This window comes from Trichosurus vulpecula, chromosome 5 (genome assembly GCF_011100635.1).
Source record: "Trichosurus vulpecula isolate mTriVul1 chromosome 5, mTriVul1.pri, whole genome shotgun sequence".
Taxonomy (NCBI): domain Eukaryota; kingdom Metazoa; phylum Chordata; class Mammalia; order Diprotodontia; family Phalangeridae; genus Trichosurus; species Trichosurus vulpecula.
Window position 1 is genome coordinate 293868208 of NC_050577.1, and position 17230 is coordinate 293885437.

A 17230-nucleotide genomic window follows, 5' to 3' on the forward strand; every position below is an offset into this window, starting at 1 on the left:
TTTGGGAACTCCCGGGCGAGGCCGCTCCAGCTCCCAGGGCTGGACTGGAGGCAGGAAGACGGGATTTAGAATCGTGCTCCCCACCCACCCACCCACGGGCCCCCCCCCCCGTGACCCGGCTGGGCACATCACTTCGCTTTCCTCTGCCTCAGTGCCCTCATCTGTGGAATGGGCTTTGTAGAGTTAAGTCCTTCTACAGGGAACTCTTCCCTGTCCCTCTTAGCTCCTCCGTCTGTAGCTTGTTTGTATATATTTGCTTGCGGGAGCCTGTGAGCTTGTGGAGGGCAGGGGCTGTCTCTGACCTCTTTCTGCATCTCCAACTCCTGACACATAGTAGGTGCTTAACAAATGTTTGTTGAGTGACTGATGGACACCATGCTGCCAGGCCTATTGCTGGGTCCTAATAAGGATCTAGGTGACATTTTGTCTGTCACCTGAGGGTTAACTAAGACCTCTGCATACATGTCTGCCTTTGAGCCTGGCAGTAATTCTCTGAGGTTGTTTCATTTTTCAAATGAGGAAACTGAGGTAAGTGGCTTGGCCATGGCCATGAGGTCTGAACCCGGGTCCTCCTACCTCCGTGTCCAGTCCTCTGCTCAGTGATCCTCATCCCCGGGTCCTGCCTCCGATGCTGCGGGGGACCACTGACACCATCCTGTCCATCACTGGGCAGATAAGGAAAGTGCCCATGGAGCCTCAGTGCCGTGTAGGAGGTCACCCTGCTCCTCGGCTCGACTGGAAAGGACCCGGAAGCCAGGGAGTCCGTCCTTGCCCTCCCTGAGAGCAGGATCCGAGCATCATCCCAGTGGGTCAGTGCTGAGGAGGCACCTAATGAAGGGAGAAGGAAGAGTGGGGCAGATGGGCAGAGCCAGCGGAGGAGCCGGGGGAGGGGAAAGAGAAGGAATAAGCATTTCTGTGGTGCCTGCTGTGTGCCCGGCACTCCACTCAGCACTGGGAGGTGGAGGCTATTATCCCCATTTTACAGATAGGAACCGAGGCAAACAGGGTTAAGTGACTTGCCCAGGGCCGCCCAGCTAGTCGTTATCCAGAGTTAGAATTTGAACTCGGGTCTTCCTGACTCTCAGTGCTGCGGTGCCCCCTCGCAGCCTCAGTGGGGTAACCCTGTGTTGGCCCCCAGAATGTGCTGGATGAGAAGACCTAACGGTCCTAGGCTCTTTGGCGGATTGTGGAACCAGGGGCGGCAGGGCCAAGGTTCAGCTCTGTTGTTGTTTGTCCTTCATTCTCAAAGAGGACCGACGACATCACAAGGATAAGGTCTGGACTTACCTGTGTGACCCTGGCCAAGCCCCCCAACCTCTGTGGACCCATTTGGTTCTCTGTAAAGTGAGAGTGGATCCGAGACTGGAGGTCCCTCCCATCATCCTGTGACTTGTACTCTACTCAGAGTTCTGATAGCATCCGCACCGGTAGCAGTGCACCCCCCCGCAGGTGCAGATTGCAGCCCCTCTGCCTTCTCAGCCTCTGTGATTCTCCTCTAGGACCTCCCATTCTGGGACTAGAGGAGGCCACCTTCCCGCTTGGCTTCCTCCAGGCCAGGTGGGCTGGCTGGGAAGCCGTTTGAGCTCACCCTGGAGAGGAGGCTCCGTGGTTTAGAGGGAATTGTCACTGACAGAGCCTAAGTGGAAGAAAGGTTCTCCAGGACTGACATCCCATTAGTGGGGCCACAGTCTAAGTCGGTGGCAGCTTGCAGCCTGATTAATCAGTCAATTAATGAGCATTTGTCTGTCTGCCAGTCACTGTGCTAGGTCCTGGGGACACAGAACAAAAGTTAGGCACATTTCTTAAGGAGTTTACCTTCTAAGAGGGGCCTGGTGGCCTCCCAGGAATGAGGGCAGAGCTGATGGCTAGCTGGAGGTAGAGCTTGGGCCTGGGTGGAAGCCTCCTCCATCAGTCGTTCCCCTCACAGCCCCCAGGACTTTTAATAGCTCCTCCCAACAGCCCTGGGTGGTTGGCACTGTCTTTATTTTACTGGTGAGGAGGAAACCAAGGCTAGGAGAGAAGGGACTGGCCTAGGGTCTCACTGCTAATAAGTGGGGCAGGATTCAGGATTCCTGTCTCCAGGCCTGGCCTTACGGGCCTCCCAGGGGCTGAGGACTGGGTCTGGTTCCGTTTTGCAGAGGAAGGGGCCCAAAGAGACACGGGCTTAGGCAATCTGTACCCCACACCCTGGGTCTTCCATCGGCTGAGACCATGTGGGCCCCTGGGTGCCTTCTCTGGCTCACGTCATCCACATTTCCCATCCTGGGCCCAGCTTCATCCTGAACCCTCCCATTTGTCTCTTTCAGAGTCAAGTACGAAGCCCCCCAGGCTAAGGACGGGCTGGCAGGAGCCCTGGATGCCCGGCAGCAAAGCACTGGAGCGGTGAGTCTGGGAAGGGCCCACACCTGGTACAGGCACAAAAGCCTCACAGTCCGCAAGCACAGGAAGCTTATGGTCTCATAGATCTCCGTGGTCACAGGCTGCTCGCCCAGGGTCATGCAGCCAGGCAGGACAGCAGAGTGGGGAGAGCTGTGGCGTTGGAGTCAGGTTGAGTGACACTGAGCGAGCCCCTACAGCTCTCCGGGCCCCAGGTTCCTCTTCTTGAAAATGGGGAGATTGGACTCAGGGACTTCTTTAGTTCCTGGAATTCCATCCCTAACCAAGGACCCTGTGAGGACGCCTGGGGCCAGAACTCAGGGCCAGACGTGCGGTGCCAAGCAAGCCTTTATGGGAGCCACACTCTGGCCTGGGGCCCAGCAGGCAGGCCCCACTATCTGTGTCCCAGCCCCAGCTCCCTGAGAGAGCAGAGTGGGGCATGTTCGCTTACTCTGAGTGGGGGATGCTGGGGAGGGAGACAGGGTTAGCTCAGCTCAATTCATCATATCCCGGGAATGGGCCGAGGACGTGTGGCACGCCGGCATCAGCTGGGCCGGCCCTTTCGTCTCACAAAGGAGACAGAAACCAGAGAGGGGAAGCACTCTTTCCAAGGTAACCCAGCTCGTCAGTGGCAGGACCCAGAGGAGAAGCATCATGGCAGAGCACATGAGGGATTCAGTGACTTGCCCAGGGTTACATAGCATCCAGGGCAGGATTCAAACTCAGGTCTTCCTGACTGCAACACTAGCCACTATACCACCTGGAGGCCCAGTGGGTTTTTACTAATAGGCTGTACTCAGAGACAGAGGACGTGGGTTTAAATTCCACTTTGTACCTGTGTGACCTTGGACAAGTCCCTGTCTCCTCATCTGCAGAGTGAGGGGGTTGGGCTGAGTGGCCCCTCGGGGCCCTGCCAGCTCTGGAGCTAGGATCTGAGTTGCTTCCCCTCCCTGGGTTTCAGATTCTGCTCCTACAAAGTCGTGGGGTCCTTGGGCCCCTTTCCCTGCCCTGTGTCCCAAGAACTCCAGCAAACAGCCAGGCAGGAGTTGGTGGAGGTCAAGGGGGTGGGGTGTGTGTGGGGTGTGTGTGTGTGTGTGTGTGTGTGTGTGTGTGTAAAATGTGTGGGGAAAGGAGGCGTGGCAGGAGGGGTGTATGAGTAGGTGTGGGGTGTGGGGTGTGGAGTGTGGATATGGGTGTGGGTGTGTTTGGGGCCAGAAGGGCTGAGGGATGGGGCCAGGGGAGAGACTTCTTTACTACATTTGCAAGAAAACCCTAGAAGAGAGGGAGCATCACTTCATTAGTCTTTGGTGGACACGGGGGATCTGCTTCCAGCCTGAGTGGTCGTAAAGATGGGACTTTTCATAGACCATCACAGCTACAAGGGACCTTTGAGGCCACCTCTGGTCCAACAGCCTCATTTGACAGAGGAGGTTGCTGAGCCCCAGGCCTTCCCCTATTTCTCAGAGGAAGAGACTGAGGCCCACCCCATATGGACTGGCCTTATGGGCCGGCCAGGAGCACAGCTCAGACTTGGCCTCAGACCCCCAACTCCCAGGCCAGTGAGCTATCCACTGTCCCCCCTCCCCACCCCCTCCCATCACATAGGAAATGATTAGAAATCAGTGCTGATATTGAGTAGCCCTGATACCTCCCCTTCCACATACCCTCGAAGGCAAGCTATACAAGCACTATCTCCATTTTTACAGATGGGGAAACTGAGGCTCAGAGAAGGCTAGTGACTGGCCCAGAATCACACAGCTGGGTGCGGCACAGTAGACAATGTCCACTTGGAACGTGATCAAGGACGCAGACATGGTTCAGACCACAAGGGGATTGGTACTGTTGGGGGTGGGAGCAGGGTCATAGTGGGCATGGCGGATTTCCAGAAAAGGAAGAATCCTAGTCATTATTAGTACTTCTGAGTGAAGCTTGTGTAACCATGCCTGTTTGAAGGACCCTAATAATTTCTAAAGGGAAAGGATTTCTGCTGGGGGAGGGCAGGGGTGATAGCTCTTTGAAAAGTGGTGAGTGGGGCAGTGAGGCGGCGCAGTGAGTAGAGCACCGGCCCTGGAGTCAGGAGGACCTGAGTTCAAATCCAGCCTCACACACTTGACACAGTTACTAGCTGTGTGACCTTGGGCAAGTCACTTAACCCCAATTGTCCTCAAAAAAACCCCAAAAGTGGTGAGCATCCCATCACTGAAAGTATTCAAGCAGAGAGCTTATCTATAAGCACTCATGGGGATTGTGAGAAGAGATTCCTCCCTAGAGCAGGAGACTGGACAAAATGACCTCTGGGATTGTGTGAAAGTTCATACCACCCTGGGCTCCACTCAGAGCCTGCAATCCCCAGAATTTCCATACTGTGCCCCACAAGCTTATGAGCTCACTTCTCTCGGAGCCGTTTGGATCCTTGGACCAAGACCCCCACCATTCAGAGCTTGAGAGGTTCTCTGTGAGGGGGGCCAGAGATGGAGCAGCCCCTTTTCCTCCCCCACCCTTAAAATCAATAAGGCAGATTGAATCAGTGTTCCCCTAGGGGAAGACTTGGGCTTCCTGGGAACCCCTAGACCATTGTCCTGTGTCCACCCCATTGGCAGCAGCCTTCAGTGCTGACGTTTTCTCAACTAGATGGAAGGCAGCAGTGAGGAGGCCCTCAGCGCTTGGATGGTGAATCAGGGAATGGTGAGGCCGGGCCAGGGGAGCCCAGAACAAGGGAGCATTTGGGGGCATGGCCAGGCAAAGAATTGGCGAGGGGATGGGGAGCCCACAGGGGCATCCCCTCGTCTAGGCATGCCTGTGCTGCTCCTCTGCCAGCCTGGGAAGGCGGGTGCAGGCTGCCCAAGGGCTCAGGCCACTAGTCACTGCTGCAGCTGGGTGGGGCTCCTCCTTCTGCTTCTGCCTCTGCAGCTCTGGGCATCTGGCGATTCCTCAGGGTCAGGACCTTGGCCTAGGCTGCCTGGGACAATTCCGGGGGTGAGCTTTCTCCTGGGTGGGGCTGGAAGGGCTGTGGTGGCTGATGGTGCCCAGGGGGGCCCCTGCTGCTTGGCTCTGGTCTTTTTGCCTTCTGCCCTGGGAGGTTTTCTGAACCATTCTGGGGTGATGGCCCATGGAGGGCACAGTGCTTGGCGGTATCTGGAGCCTGGGGATGAGTGTTTGGTTGAGAACAGTCAATCTGTGTGTGTGTCTCTGTCTTACTCCTCCTCCTCCCTTTCTCTCTCTCGCTCTAAATCTGAATGTCTCCATTCATCGCTACCCCTCCATCCTCAGTCTGCCCCTCTCTCCTCCTTCCCTCACTTGCCCTCCACATCCCAATCCATATGCTCTGTCCTTGTCTCTCTGTCTCTCTGTCTCTGTGTCTCTATCTCTCTTTCTTCTTCTTCTTCTTCTTCTTCTTCTTCTTCTTCTTCTTCTTCTTCTTCTTCTTCTTCTTCTTCTTCTTCTTCTTCTTCCTCCTCCTCCTCCTCCTCCTCCTCCTCCTCCTCCTCCTCCTCCTCCTCCTCCTCCTCTCCTTTGTTCCCTCCCTCTCTCCCCCACTCTGCCTCTCCCCCTTCCCCTCTCTGTCATTGTCTTCTCTTCCTTCCCCCCCATTCTTCTTCCCTCTCTTCTTTTCCACCTCTCTTTCTCCCCCACCCCCCCATTATTTCCTAGCCATGGTTTATGAAGAAAGACTGGCCCCCTTCAAACTCCTTTGCTGCCTCTGTGGCAGCCAGGACCCCATGCAGCAACCACTGGCCATGGCCATCAACCCAGTTTTTCTTGGTCATAATGCTTCTATCCCGTCTAGTGCTTCATAGGGCTCCATTATGAGATCTGAGCCTTCAGAGGCAGATACAGGAAGATAGGGGGTCAGTCTGTGGTTCTCCCATCAAAGAGCCAGCAGCCAGAGGTGAGGTGGGCCTTAGACAAAAGCCACAGTCACTGTGTGGGCTCAAGCAAGATGGGCACTCCTTTGGACAACAGCCCCTCAACCTGAAGGGAGCACCCTGGACTAGGAGGGGCCTTCACCAGTGGCCCACACTGGGCTTGGCCTACTGCTCACTGTCTGTCTCCAGACTCCCTGGGCCCATCTGTCAATGGGAAGCCTAGAAGCCCTCAACCATATACTGTCACAATCCTGCCAGATTCTACCCTGTAACCATGTGAGCTAGAGGAAGAACTCCAAAACCCTCCCATGAACCTTAACCCACCAAGCCAGGACAGCTAGGTTCAAGTCCAGCCTTTGACAAGTCCTGGCTGTGGGACCCTGGGAAGGTCACTTACCCTCCAGTCTAGTGGCGCCAACCACAAATTAATATTATATATGTTGTATTGCATTTTTGTTTATTTTCTTAAACACTTCCCAGTTACTTCTTAATCTGGTTGGGCACACTCATGATGTCTTGGGTCCTCTTCAAAAATAGGACAAACAACAAAAATCTGGCAGGAGCTCTAGACAACTCTCTGAGTCTCAGGCTTGAGAGAAGGTGACAACCTGGATCAGTAGAGAGGGTTTCCTTACCTGGGAGTATCCCTTTAACATCTCAGGTGAAGGGCTTGCCCCGGGGCCACCTGGCCAGTACATGGTAGAGCCAAGCCTGGGCCCAGATTTTCTCTCTCTGACCAATGGCAGGTGCTTCCAGAGTCACCCACAATGCCATGCACAGGCGGCTCCTCTAGGATCTGTGGCTTGTATTCACGTGTCTCTCTCTCCTTGCCTTCCAGATCCCAGTCACTCAGGCCTCCCTCATGGAGGACATCGAGCAGTGGCTTTCCACCGATGTGGTGAGTAGCCCCCAGGCCCCAAGTAAGGAGCCAGGTGTCATGGGCAGCAAAGCCTGAGGAGATTCGATCATGCCCTGTGCTGGTCCCTGGGGGAGCAGACAGGGAGCCTCATCCTCTCCTGAGGGCAGGACCAACCCCCCCACCCCCTTCCCCCATAAAAAGGATGGGAGAATCTTTATGAAGTGGCCAGAGGAAAGGGTGGGCAGAGTGGGAAGAGCCGGGGAGCCTGAGGAGGGGGCTGCTAGGATGCTAGATCAGAGCTGGGCAGTAGAAGGACTGGGTCGACAACAGGGAGAAGGTCAGTATAGCTGCCTGTTGAGTGTGTGGAAGGGAGGGAGGTGGAAGAAGACTGGAAGGAGGAGAAGGGCCCATCTAATCCCACCCCTCCTTTTAAAGCTGAGGAAACTGAGGCCCAGGGACATCAGGAGACATGCAGACAGTGAGAGCCCTGTTGGGAGCCTCCCTTCAAGGAAGGAGGTCAGCGGCCTAACCATAAGGGGCCACTTGGTCTATCCAGGGCAAAGGCTGGAAGGGGACGAGAGGGGAAGGGGAGGTTTCCTAACAGCTCAGGATGTCCAGAAGGGGACAGGGGCCCCCTCAGGAGGCAGCGGACCCCTCCCCTCTACCAGCACAAGCCAGGGGGGCCCCTCGCCTCCATCAGCACAGGCCAGGGGGGCCCCCTCAGGAGGCAGCGGGCCCCTCCCCTCTACCAACACAAGTCCCTTCAAGTATATTGTTCACGTATGAGTTGGACTAGGTGGTCCCCAACTCCAAGATGCTGAGGGACTTCGGGGAGAAGGGAGCAGGGGCCCCTGCCATAACTCACACCCAGACTTCCAGGGCTCTCCATGCCAAGGCTCCATTCTCCCCTGGCGAAGTTGGCCTTGGGGTCTTGGCTGAGGGGCAATGTTGAGCCCATCTCCTACCCTGTCCCAAACCATCATGGCCCTCTTCTCTTGACCGGTCAGTCAGCTACAAAGTACAAAGAATAAAACAAGCCTGTGCCCAGTGAACTTACATTCTAATGAGGGCAACAAGTATGTATATGAATGGAGACTGAATTCCTGTGAATCTGCACATGGGAGTCAGGGATAGAAGGTGGGGGGGGGGAGGGGGGAGAGGAGGGAGGCCCTTCCTGGCCCGTCATGCAAAGCCACAGAGGTGGGAGATGGCCTACTGAGCGAGGAATAGAGAGGACATATCGGAAGAGGCTGGAAAGGGAGGCTGGGCCCAGGGTGTGAAGAACTTTGAATGTGAAACCAAAGAGCATGTGCCCCAGGTGAGTGCAGGGAGGGTCCTGGGGCTCTTAGGTACCCATGGTCTAACTGCATCTCCTGGGACTTGTGGAAGGACTCCAGAGAAGGATGGGCGGCCTTGTGGTCTCCGGCCCCTCCTCCCTGCCTCCTCTCCCCCACCATTCTTTATTCTGGGTATCAGTGAAAGCTGCCTGAGAGGCTGAGGGCGCCTTTGGTAGGTAGTGAGGTCCCCAACACTGAGGGTCTTCAGGAAGAAGCTGGACACCCATTTGTTGGGGATGCCATGGGGGGCTCCTCTCTATGTCCATGGGGGGGTGGGTTGATCCCAGAGGCAGAATCGGAGGCTGAGTCCCAGCTCTGCCCCTCACATCCTTTGTGATTTTGAGTAGACCCAGCTCCTTTATATGTGTATAGAGAATGAAGAGGGTTGGGCGTAGCTAACATGCCATGGTCGACCCCATGATCCATTTCCTTCTTCCTCAGGGAAACGAAGCGGAGGATGCCAAAGGGGTCACCAGCGAAGGTAGTGGTCTCCCTTCCTCCTCTTCTCTACTCCTTTCTGCTTTCTTGGCATGCCCATATGAAAATCTTGTTTCTTTTAAGGAAACTTGGTGGCTTACAATGAACAAAATTTACTCCTTTATCCCTTTATTTAAAAAAAAAAAGTTTTATTGATGCTTTTTTGGGCATTGCTGTCCCTTTCCAATACTAACGCCCCACTCCAAGTAACTAAGAACCATTAGGCAAAAGTAAACTGACACATTGACCACTTCTAACAGCATATGCCCCATTCCAGGCCTGTGGGCCACCACCCCTCTACTGGGAGGACATAGCTCTTAGTCTGTCATCCAACCTTTGGGGCCACTGTACCCCTCTCTCTGGCACTGGACACTCCATTTCCTGTATTCTGGCCATCCTGACCCTCCTCTCTTTCTTTCCATCAAAGAATTTGACAAATTCCTGGAAGAACGGGCCAAGGCTGCCGAGAGGCTCCCCACCCTCCCCAGCCCTCCAGAAGGATCACCCAGCTCTGCGCCCCAGAAGAAGAAGGACAAGGATGATGACTCCCTCTTTGCCTTGTGAGCCCTAGGTTCGAGGGCACTGCACCTTGGGGGACTGGAGGCCCCTTTCCTTTTACCTGCTAGGCTGGGGCCAGGACAGGGAGGTCCCTCTGGGCCTCCTCTCCAGCCTCAGCGATTAGGCTGCTTTGGGGTGGTTTGTTAGCTTTTATCCCAAGAGGTAATGTGGGCTGGGCCAGAACTTGGCAAAACTTTGTAGAGGACATCAGCTGCGTCGAGGGGGCCAGGGGCTGGGGTGGGTGGCCCAGTATCAGGGGACAGTCTGGCCTCTTCCCTCCCCTCCCCCTCCAACCACTACCTCTGCTGAGTGTTTGTGGCATAATTAGATGCCCCCCTGCTATTTCCCATAGTTTCCACCTCTAGGCTGACTGCTTCTGTCGACCTCCTGTGGTCCCCTTCTCTCTCAGGGCATCTCTCTTCCACGTACCTCTCCCCAGGGTGGCCTCCTCTGCCCACCCGACCCTTAGCTTCAGTTCTCAATCCTGTCTGAGGATCCCAATCTCAGCTCACCCTCAAGGATGGGCAGGCGGCATTGTCCCCCAAGCATCCCTGTCAGGTTTATGATGCTTCTCCAAGATCCAGCCCTTGGACAATCAGTTCCCCTTCCTGCCGGCCCCAGGAATGCTGCACACAGTTCCAATTCCTCACTTCCCAGGCCAGGCCCTCAGTCCACAGAAGGAGAAGGGCCCCCGGGGGCCCCTTTCTAGCTGCACAAAGGCCAGGTACCAGAGCACACAAGTGAGGGCTGAGGCTCCGCTGGCACCGGGGGTCTCTGCAGAGCAAGCGCACTTTCAGGGGTGAGTCTGGGCTCCCCTTGGCCCCAGGCCAGGTCTACAGCTGTGCCTTAGAGCTGCCTGCTCATGACACCCACTCCACCTACCCCTGTCCCCCTCTTCCTAGGGAAGAGGCAAGGCCCCACCACCAGGCAGCCTCTCCAGCAACCAAGAACACACATGCGGGAAGAAATGAGGATCTAGCTGGGCCAGACCAACTCAGAGATATCCATGTACCTGGGAGATTGGCCTTTTGTGTATTCCATATTAAAAGTGGAAAAGCAATTCCTCCAGCCCTTTGTTGACTCAGCCCTCAGAGGGGAAACCCGGACCTGGACAGGGCAAAGACCATCCCAGACATGCGATATGATGTGAGTGGGCGGGGGAGTGAGCCAGAGTTGTTCAACAGAGCTCCCAGCATCACCCAGAGGCCCCTCCAGCATGACATAATCACACCCTGAGCAGGGTGCCAGCCAGGCTTCCTCCTGCCCATGATGAGCCTTGGAGACACTGTCCCAGGTCACACAGCTGGTAGGGACAGCGGGGCTTCCAGTAGACGTGGCAGGCTTACCCCGGCCCAGCACCTGGGCACCAGCCAACTCTGCCCACCCTGCACCCCCCAGGTCCTGCCCATACCCTCCTCCTCCCCCAGCCCGGTCCTTCATGTCAGAGTTCGTGGTGTTGACCCCCTCCCCCCACCCCCGACATGAGACTCACAGCAGAAGAGAATGGGAATGGCAGGCTTCCACTGAGCTGCATACGTGTAGAGGAATGTAGAGTGGGCTTCCTTGGTGGGTACTGAGCACCTCGTTGCTGGAGGTCTGCAAGCAGGGAGCCCCTGCAGGAAATATCATGGAGAGGTTTCTTGATTTGGGTAGGAGCCTCCAAGATGGCTTGAGCCTGACACAAGTTTACAAACAAACACTGACACCTATAATGAAAAATGCATTTATTAAGTGCTTACTGTATGCCAAGCACTGTGCTAGGTGCTGAGGATACAAATAGAAAAGAGGCCATCCCTGCTCTCACAGAGCTTGAGTTCTAAGGGGGACCCCACCCATGGGGACCCCTGCCCAGCTCTTCAGGCTGCAGCAGCAAAGCTGATGGCAAGGCATTGAGTCATGGTAAATCACTCAGTAATCAGTTGTCATTTGTACCCTCCCAACATCTTGCATCAGCCCTTCTCTCCACCTCCACAGCTGCTTTCTGGCTTCCATCCCCTCTGAACTAGGCCTCCCCCCACCAGCCTCTGTAAAGCTACCAAAAGCACAGATCTGACCATGTCGCCGCCAGACCCAATAGCCTCCAGCGGCACCTCTAGGATCAAATACAAATTCCTATGGTGTTCACAAGCTGGCCTTAGCTTCCCTTTCCAACCTTGTTCTGTATCACTCCTCCCCAAGCATCTTGTGGTCTGCCATGATGCCTGGCCTGCTTCTCATCTGTGGCAGTCCCATCTCCACTCCCTCATACCTAAAATGCACTTCCTCCTCACCTCTGACTCAGAATCCCCAGCTTCCTTCAAGTTTACATAGGTTCTTAAAGTAAAAGTGGGACAACCATTGTTCATAGATGTTAAAAGATATTTTTCTCTATCAAGAACTGGACTGGATGGCCCTAAGGGACCTTCCAACAGGCCTTATGTGGGTCCTCTATCAAGGATCTTAACCTGGAGCCCATGAGCTATTTGTTTATTTTGATACAAGGTGTCCCAGAAGTCTCGACTTCTGGACATTCTGATTTTGATCGCTGTATTTCCATAGAATGGGTTTCCTTTCCAATCCTATGTATAGTGTTTGGTGCATTAAAAACATCCTTAGAAGACATGAAATTGAGGACTCCTTTTTTTCAGAATCAGGCCTCTGGCTTCATCTTTGTAGGGAACCCCTCCCTCTAACACAGATTAACCCCTGCTAAAAGATGAACTGATTGGCCCAGGGCCACAGAGCCGGTACACTTCAAATTCAAACCCAGGTCTTCCTCGCTCTAGCCATCTCTCAGCTTCTCAATGAAGCAGACACTTTGTGCAAAACCGTGCTTCTCATGCAGCAATGATTGAATGAGGCACCCCACACACTCAAGGCTAAAGCATGAATCAAAATTGCTTTCTCTTAGCCTCAAAAGTTATGGTTTTTCTTTACATTTTGGGCATTTTGGAAGACACTTAAAGACATATTACACAAATCCTGCCTTAGCGAACACAGCATCCTAGAAATTATTCCAACTTTCCTTCCCAACTCAGGGACCTCAAGAGGAACATGAGTTACTGTGCTTTAGCAGTGATGCTGTTAGGATTGCTGAGATGGGCAGGGTCTTCACTCCTACACTAGTAGGAGTCCCTCTTTCCCTTAGAGGGTTTCAGTCTCTCGAGTCAGAAAGGACCTCAGAGACCATCCCATCCACCCCTTGCCTGAATGAGAGTCCCCATGGCACCAGAGCTTTCAATTGGACATTCAGTTTTGGCTTGAACACATCTGATGAGGGAGAGCTCACTACCTCCCAAGGCAGTCCACTCCACTCAGGAACAGCTTCCATCATTGAAAGGTTCTTTAGAGCAAGCTTAAATCGCATTTTTCCCCCTTTCTTCCAGACTTGGCACCATTGTGCCTGTCTACACAGCAATCCTTCAGATAGTTGAAGAGTCACCATGCCCACTGCCCCCAGTCTTCTCTTTCTCAGGCTACACATCCCTAGTTCCTTCAGCCAACCGTAGTGTAATGTGGACTCAAAGCCCTTCACTGTCCTAATTGGCCCCCTGCAAATGCTATCCACCTTATCAAGGTCCATCCTAAAATAAGCCACCCAGAACAGAGAAGAATAATCTGGGCATGGTCTGAGCAGGACAAAATCCAGTGAGCTATCACCTGCCCAACCCTGGAAGCCAAGCCTGTCACTTGAGCCTCAGATCCATATTCTGGATTTCATTACAGCCCTACATCCACATAGTAGATAGAGTGAGGAAGACCTGGTTCAAATCCTTTTTTTTTTTGATACTTACTGGCTGTAAGACCCTGAGAAAGTCATTTAAACTCTGAGCTTCAGGTTCCTCGTTTATAAAAGGAGTGGATTGGGCTGGGTGGCCTCTGAGCTCCAGCACTTCCACCTATAAATCACTGCATCTGTTGGCATTTTGTGGGGTATGGGAACTCATGGCACCTGTGACTCATCACCCTTGGAGACCACAAAATATTTGTTCCTATTGTGCCTCCTGGCTCCTCCTTTGGGACCGAGGGCTTCATAGACAGGAGGCCAACTCCATGGGGGAGTTTTTATCTTGGGACTGAGAGCTGTTAGTTACTTCATAGACAGAAGGCCAACTCCATGAGGGAGTTTTCGTGAGTCCTCAGCCCCAGCAGTGCCTGGCATACAGAAGGCACCTAATTAATGCTTGTTGATTGATGGGATTGGCTCCATCATGTCAGCTTTCACCAGCACCCCCTTGCCTCTCCCCACACAGACTCGTGTCTCTCTTCCCTCACCTCCTCACCCACTATATACAAACACACACACCGTACCATATCTGATTTGCTATCAGCAAAAACAAACCAAATAACACATCAAATCCATTTGGAGTCAATATTTGTTGTGGTTCTATGATGTAAGAATGCTCTGGAGCCAGAGGAAGGAGCTGATGTTAGTTGCTGAGTCTGCTCATAATGCCCTCAGTCACCTTACACAAGTCAGTCATTTCTCCGGGCCTCAGTCTCTTCAAGCATAAAATCAGGGGCCTGGACCAGAAGGTCTCTGAGGTCCCTTATGGTCCTTGATCCATGATCATGATCCATGGTACTGTGGAAAGTGCTGGGCTGGGAGTCATGAGCACTGGCCTGGGAGACCTGAGTCCTAGATCTGATTCTCACACTAACTTCCTTCTTGGCTTTGGACACAGCCTTCAATTTCCTTGTCCAGAAGATGAGAGATTTCTGGTTAAATGATCTCCAAGGGCCTTTCCAGCTCTGAAATGTCAAAATTCTAGGGTGCCTTGAGACTCAGGTGGTGGGCCTAGAGTCAGGAACACCTGAGTTCAACCCTGGCCTCAGACGTTTACTCACTGTATGACCATTAACCCTGTTTGCCTCAGTTTCCTTATCTGGAAAATGAGCTGGAGAAGCAAATGGCAAACCACTCCAGTATCTCTGCCAAGAAAACCCCAAATAGGATCACAAAGAGTCGGACACTGAACAACTGAACAATAACACAGACTCTCTGCATGAGCTTTGGGGCTATTCTTCTCCATGGTGTATGGAGGCTTTTCCCAATTGCTTGGAGGTCCAACAATAATGGATATTTGTGTAAGTGTTTTAAGACTTGCAAATCACATTCTTTTAAAAAAATAGACTTGATAATATAAAAATTAAAAGCTTTTGCACAAACAAATATAGCAAGATTAAGAAGAAAAATATAGAGTGGAAAAACTTAGCAAATCACATTCTTCACAACATCCTCATGAGGTGGGTTGGGCAAGTAGGATCTCCATTTTACAGAGGAAGAGACAAAGGGTCAGAGAGGTAGCTTGCCCAGGAGCACACAGCTGGTAAGTATCAGATGGAATAGTCAAAGCCAGATCTTCTGACCCTAGGCCCTGCCTTCTTTGAATTATGATTCCGTGACAGTAATGCTTTCCACTAGTTTTACCATCAGATAAATGGGGGTGTTACTATAGTTAGTCACCCCAAAATCTTTAGTCAGCTAACAAGCATCAAGGACCTACTAGAAAAAAGAAGGGACAAAACAGGGTCCCTGCCCTCCAGGAGCCCACAATCTAATGGGGAGACATGCCAACAACTATGTATAAACAATATATAGAGTCTAAATGGAAGGTAATCTCAGGAAAGGCACTGAGTCACTCAGTCAGGAAACTGGCCTAGCAAAGGGAACGGATTTGCCCAAAGCTGAAGTGATTGGCAAACAGCCACACCTTGGACTGAGGCCGTGAGGGCGCACAACTGGACAGGACTTGGGATAGTCTAGCCTGTAGGAAACAGACAAATACTTTGTATCCCCAGCACCCGGCATAGTGCCGGGCACAAAGATGCTTGTTGACTGATTGCTTGACAGTTTGTATTTCTTTGTGTATACTTTGTATTTCCCCTGTATGATGCCCTAGGTAGGAAAGGGACCTCAGAGGTCATCTAGTCCAGCCACCTCCTTTCACAAATGAGGAAACTGGGGCCAGCACCCAGCCCAATGCCTTGTTCATGGGAATAGGGACTAGAACTGGGAATTCATCAGCATAAGACACACCTAAGTGAAGAGACTCCCTCTACCAATATAGGTCAGGTTCTTCTCTGCAACTTTTAGTCTCAGAGGGTATGCCGAGGGCAACTGTCCAGGGAAACACAGCCTCTGTGTGTCAGAAGTTTTGAACTTTGAACCCAGGTCTTTTTATCTACTAAGCCAGGCAACCTCTAGGCTTGTTATCACAAGTGCCTAATAAATATTAATCAGAATTAAATCAAACCAATTCCGTGACTCCCCCTCTGTGCTTTCTCTTCAGATTCTGATGTGTTTTGAGAAAGCCGAGCCAGTGGAAGGAAACCATTAGGTCTTGGGGAGGGAAAGGGGGCTCAGGTTTCCTGGAGGCTCCAGTGTTTGGGGCCTAGGGCTGCTTTAAACCTCCCCTCAACAGATCACTTTACAACTCACAGGAAGTGAGCCCTCCAGACTAAAGTAGAACCAGATGCTTGGTGGAGCCCGCCCAGGCCACCCCAAACAAGGCAGAGGGGCCTGGAAAAATCCCCAGGGGAGGCCCCCTGGCACCTGGCTGCAGGCTGAAGGAGGCCAGGCAGCTGAGGAAGGGGGCCCCAGAAGGGAGGGGAGGCTGGAAACCGCCAGCCCCACACAGGAATCATACCCTTCCCCACCTCATCCATTCTTAGACTGCAGTTACAGGACAGGGGAGGGTGGAGTGTCCTTCCATACTTTTGTGCGGGGGACGAGAAAGGAAAGAAATGGAAGATGGGGGCGGGGGGGGGGGGGTGGGAAGGGAAGGAACTTGGTAGGATACCACCAAGGCCTTAGCTCACCTCTTCTCCCAGCTCCCCAGGCTGCCAGGAAAAATACCACAAGCATCCCTCCTCAGATCCTTGCCTCTTTTTCTAACCACGCCTTATATTTAACTGTTAACTTCTCTACCCACCCCATGCTCTGGATTCTAAGCCCTGGGTCAGAGAAATCACCACATTTGAGAGTTGAAAGGGCCCTAGTCTATCCTACACATGAAAGTCCTTCCCTCTATGACAACACAACCTCTCAGGTCGCAATATTCCCTTTGGCCCTGGCTCTTTGTCTCTGGCATTGTCTCCGCCTTAATGTATGGCCCCACCTCCAGCTCAGCCTGGGGGGAGAGGGCGCATCCCCCGCTGAGCCCCCAGCCTTCCTTCTTTCATCTCTCCTCTCTGGGCCCTGGGAGGGTCACCCTTCAAGTCTCCTCAACTCTCTACCCATCCATGCCATCTGTGATATGCCCAGTGCTCTGGAGGCATTCCAAGGAGGCATAAAAGAAAGAGATTTGGAGTCAGAGGACCTGAGTTTGAATTCTGCCTTACTTTGGCTTTGGATCAAAAACAACCTTGCTGGGCGTTAAGAGTCTTTATGAAATGAATGGGTTTAATTAGATATAAGACTCTTAGCCTGATTCCCTGATTTTTTATTAATTTATTCAGCATAATTGGTTTCCTTTGTAATCCTATGCATTTCATTTTGTACATCTAAAGACGTAATTCTGAGAAGGGGCCAGTAGGTTTCATCACTGCCAATGGGGTCCAGGACACAAAACTAGGGGATATCCAAGAGCTCTTTCAATCAATCGACCAACCAGCACTTATTAAGCACCTACTGTGTTATTATTCACTGGTGATACAAAGATAAAAACAAGCTCAAATTCTATGACTGTGGTACTGATTCTGTCTGGAAGATGACAAAGTCCCGCCAATGGAGCCTTATGTTCTTGCTTCTAAAGGTTCTAACATTCATTGGCCAC

The 17230-nt window shown here is 52.7% G+C and overlaps 1 protein-coding gene across 4 annotated transcripts in view; it reads left to right on the forward strand.

The window, feature by feature from the left end:
* The window catches only part of TOM1 (target of myb1 membrane trafficking protein), a 50890-nt gene extending 38816 nt beyond the window's left edge, over positions 1 to 12074 (forward strand). The window contains exons 12-16 of one of the 4 annotated variants that reach the window (XR_005010487.1): positions 2307 to 2382; positions 7081 to 7140; positions 8880 to 8922; positions 9343 to 10272; positions 10376 to 12074. Coding sequence is in view for 3 of the 4 variants with exons in the window: in XM_036760422.1 (XP_036616317.1) it covers positions 2307 to 2382; positions 7081 to 7140; positions 8880 to 8922; positions 9343 to 9479 (316 nt within the window). In the remaining variant the exon portion in view is untranslated. Of the gene's footprint in view, positions 1 to 2306; positions 2383 to 7080; positions 7141 to 8879; positions 8923 to 9342 lie in introns of all 4 variants that reach the window. The other 3 variants (XM_036760422.1, XM_036760423.1, XM_036760421.1) reach the window with 3 other exon arrangements.
* The last annotated feature ends 5156 nt before the right edge of the window (positions 12075 to 17230 follow it).